General features: G+C 51.2%; 1 protein-coding gene across 16 annotated transcripts in view; it reads left to right on the forward strand.

Annotated features, from left to right (window-relative positions):
* LOC124018689 (microtubule-associated protein 2-like) overlaps positions 1 to 2500 on the forward strand; it is a 106462-nt gene that overhangs the window by 70839 nt on the left and 33123 nt on the right. For 12 of the 16 annotated variants that reach the window (XM_046334029.1, XM_046334031.1, XM_046334032.1 and 9 more), the window contains one exon: positions 309 to 410. The exons of the other annotated variants lie outside the window; for them this stretch is intronic. In XM_046334029.1, the coding sequence (XP_046189985.1) occupies positions 309 to 410 (102 nt within the window). The remainder of the gene's footprint in view (positions 1 to 308; positions 411 to 2500) is intronic. 16 annotated transcript variants of the gene reach the window in all.

A 2500-nucleotide genomic window follows, 5' to 3' on the forward strand; every position in this document is an offset into this window, starting at 1 on the left:
GTGTGTGTGTGTGTGTGTGTGTGTGTGTGTGTGTGTGTGTGTGTGTGTGTGTGTGTGTGTGTGTGTGTGTGTGTGTGTGTGTGTGTGTGTGTGTGTGTGTGTGTGTGTGTGTGTGTGTGTGTGTGTGTGTGTGCGTGCGTGCGTGCGTGTGTGTGTGTGTGTGTGTGCGTTTCTATACGTGTGTGTGTGTGTGTGTGTGTGTGTGTGTGTGTGTGTGTGTGTGTGTGTGTGTGTGTGTGTGTGTGTGTGTGTGTGTGTGTGTGTGTGTGTGTGTGTGTGTGTGTGTGTGTGTGTGTGTCTGCGTGCAGAGCAAGTGTCAGCCCGTATAGTTGAGAAGGTGACAGCAGAGGCGGTGGCAGTGCTCAAGCAGGAGCAGGACAAGCAGGACTCTACTAGGAGACTGTCCTCAGGTAGGCCTTAGTGACAGATTGCCCTACAATACCTTGTTTCACACCACTGAGCAGAGCCGTGTCAGGGCGGCACGATAAGTGTGAAAAGGGTATGACGCACTAGCATCACACTGATAGCCTCATACCAGGCTACAGTAGCCAACATCCGCTGGCCCCCGTGAGTGGCATGGGACATACTGCAGGTAAGGTGTCTGTCAAGCCTCTTTCCCTGGCTGTACCATTACATCATCATTGTGCTGTTGGTGCCGTCTGGCTGTTAGGATCGTCTTTAGCTGTGACTGACGTTGTGCCGGTGCTCTCTGCCGCTTGTTAAAGCTACAGTCTGGGTTTGGTACATCCATCTACACATCCCGTTTCAGAGGGGTTCCACTTCCCTGTCCTAATCCCTCAGATGTCTGGGTTTGGTACATCCATCTACACATCCCGTTTCAGAGGGGTTCCACTTCCCTGTCCTAATCCCTCAGATGTCTGGGTTTGGTACATCCATCTACACATCCCGTTTCAGAGGGGTTCCACTTCCCTGTCCTAATCCCTCAGATGTCTGGGTTTGGTACATCCATCTACACATCCCGTTTCAGAGGGGTTCCACTTCCCTGTCCTAATCCCTCAGATGTCTGGGTTTGGTACATCCATCTACACATCCCGTTTCAGAGGGGTACCACACCCCTGTCCTAATCCCTCAGATGTCTGGGTTTGGTACATCCATCTACACATCCCGTTTCAGAGGGGTTCCACTCCCCTGTCCTAATCCCTCAGATGTCTGGGTTTGGTACATCCATCTACACATCCCGTTTCAGAGGGGTTCCACTTCCCTGTCCTAATCCCTCAGATGTCTGGGTTTGGTACATCCATCTACACATCCCGTTTCAGAGGGGTTCCACTTCCCTGTCCTAATCCCTCAGATGTCTGGGTTTGGTACATCCATCTACACATCCAGTTTCAGAGGGGTTCCACTTCCCTGTCCTAATCCCTCAGATGTCTGGGTTTGGTACATCCATCTACACATCCAGTTTCAGAGGGGTTCCACTCCCCTGTCCTAATCCCTCAGATGTCTGGGTTTGGTACATCCATCTACACATCCCGTTTCAGAGGGGTTCCACTTCCCTGTCCTAATCCCTCAGATGTCTGGGTTTGGTACATCCATCTACACATCCCGTTTCAGAGGGGTTCCACTTCCCTGTCCTAATCCCTCAGATGTCTGGGTTTGGTACATCCATCTACACATCCCGTTTCAGAGGGGTTCCACTTCCCTGTCCTAATCCCTCAGATGTCTGGGTTTGGTACATCGATCTACACATCCAGTTTCAGAGGGGTTCCACTTCCCTGTCCTAATCCCTCAGATGTCTGGGTTTGGTACATCCATCTACACATCCCGTTTCAGAGGGGTTCCACTTCCCTGTCCTAATCCCTCAGATGTCTGGGTTTGGTACATCCATCTACACATCCCGTTTCAGAGGGGTTCTACTTCCCTGTCCTAATCCCTCAGATGTCTGGGTTTGGTACATCCATCTACACATCCCGTTTCAGAGGGGTTCCACTCCCCTGTCCTAATCCCTCAGATGTCTGGGTTTGGTACATCCATCTACACATCCCGTTTCAGAGGGGTTCCACCTCCCTGTCCTAATCCCTCAGATGTCTGGGTTTGGGTTTCAGAGGGGTTCCACCTCCCTGTCCTAATCCCTCAGATGTCTGGGTTTGGTACATCCATCTACACATCCCGTTTCAGAGGGGTTCCACCTCCCTGTCCTAATCCCTCAGATGTCTGGGTTTGGTACATCCATCTACACATCCCGTTTCAGAGGGGTTTCACCTCCCTGTCCTAATCCTTCAGATGTCTGGGTTTGGTACATCCATCTACACATCCCGTTTCAGAGGGGTTCCACTTCCCTGTCCTAATCCCTCTGATGTCTGGGTTTGGTACATCCATCTACACATCCTGTTTCAGAGTGGTTCCACTTCCCTGTCCTAATCCTTCAGATGTCTGGGTTTGGTACATCCATCTACACATCCAGTTTCAGAGGGGTTTCACCTCCCTGTCCTAATCCCTCAGATGTCTGGGTTTGGTACATCCATCTACACATCCCGTTTCA

The sequence above is a fragment of the Oncorhynchus gorbuscha genome, unplaced genomic scaffold, assembly GCF_021184085.1.
Source record: "Oncorhynchus gorbuscha isolate QuinsamMale2020 ecotype Even-year unplaced genomic scaffold, OgorEven_v1.0 Un_scaffold_563, whole genome shotgun sequence".
In the NCBI taxonomy this organism is placed as follows: Eukaryota; Metazoa; Chordata; class Actinopteri; order Salmoniformes; family Salmonidae; genus Oncorhynchus; species Oncorhynchus gorbuscha.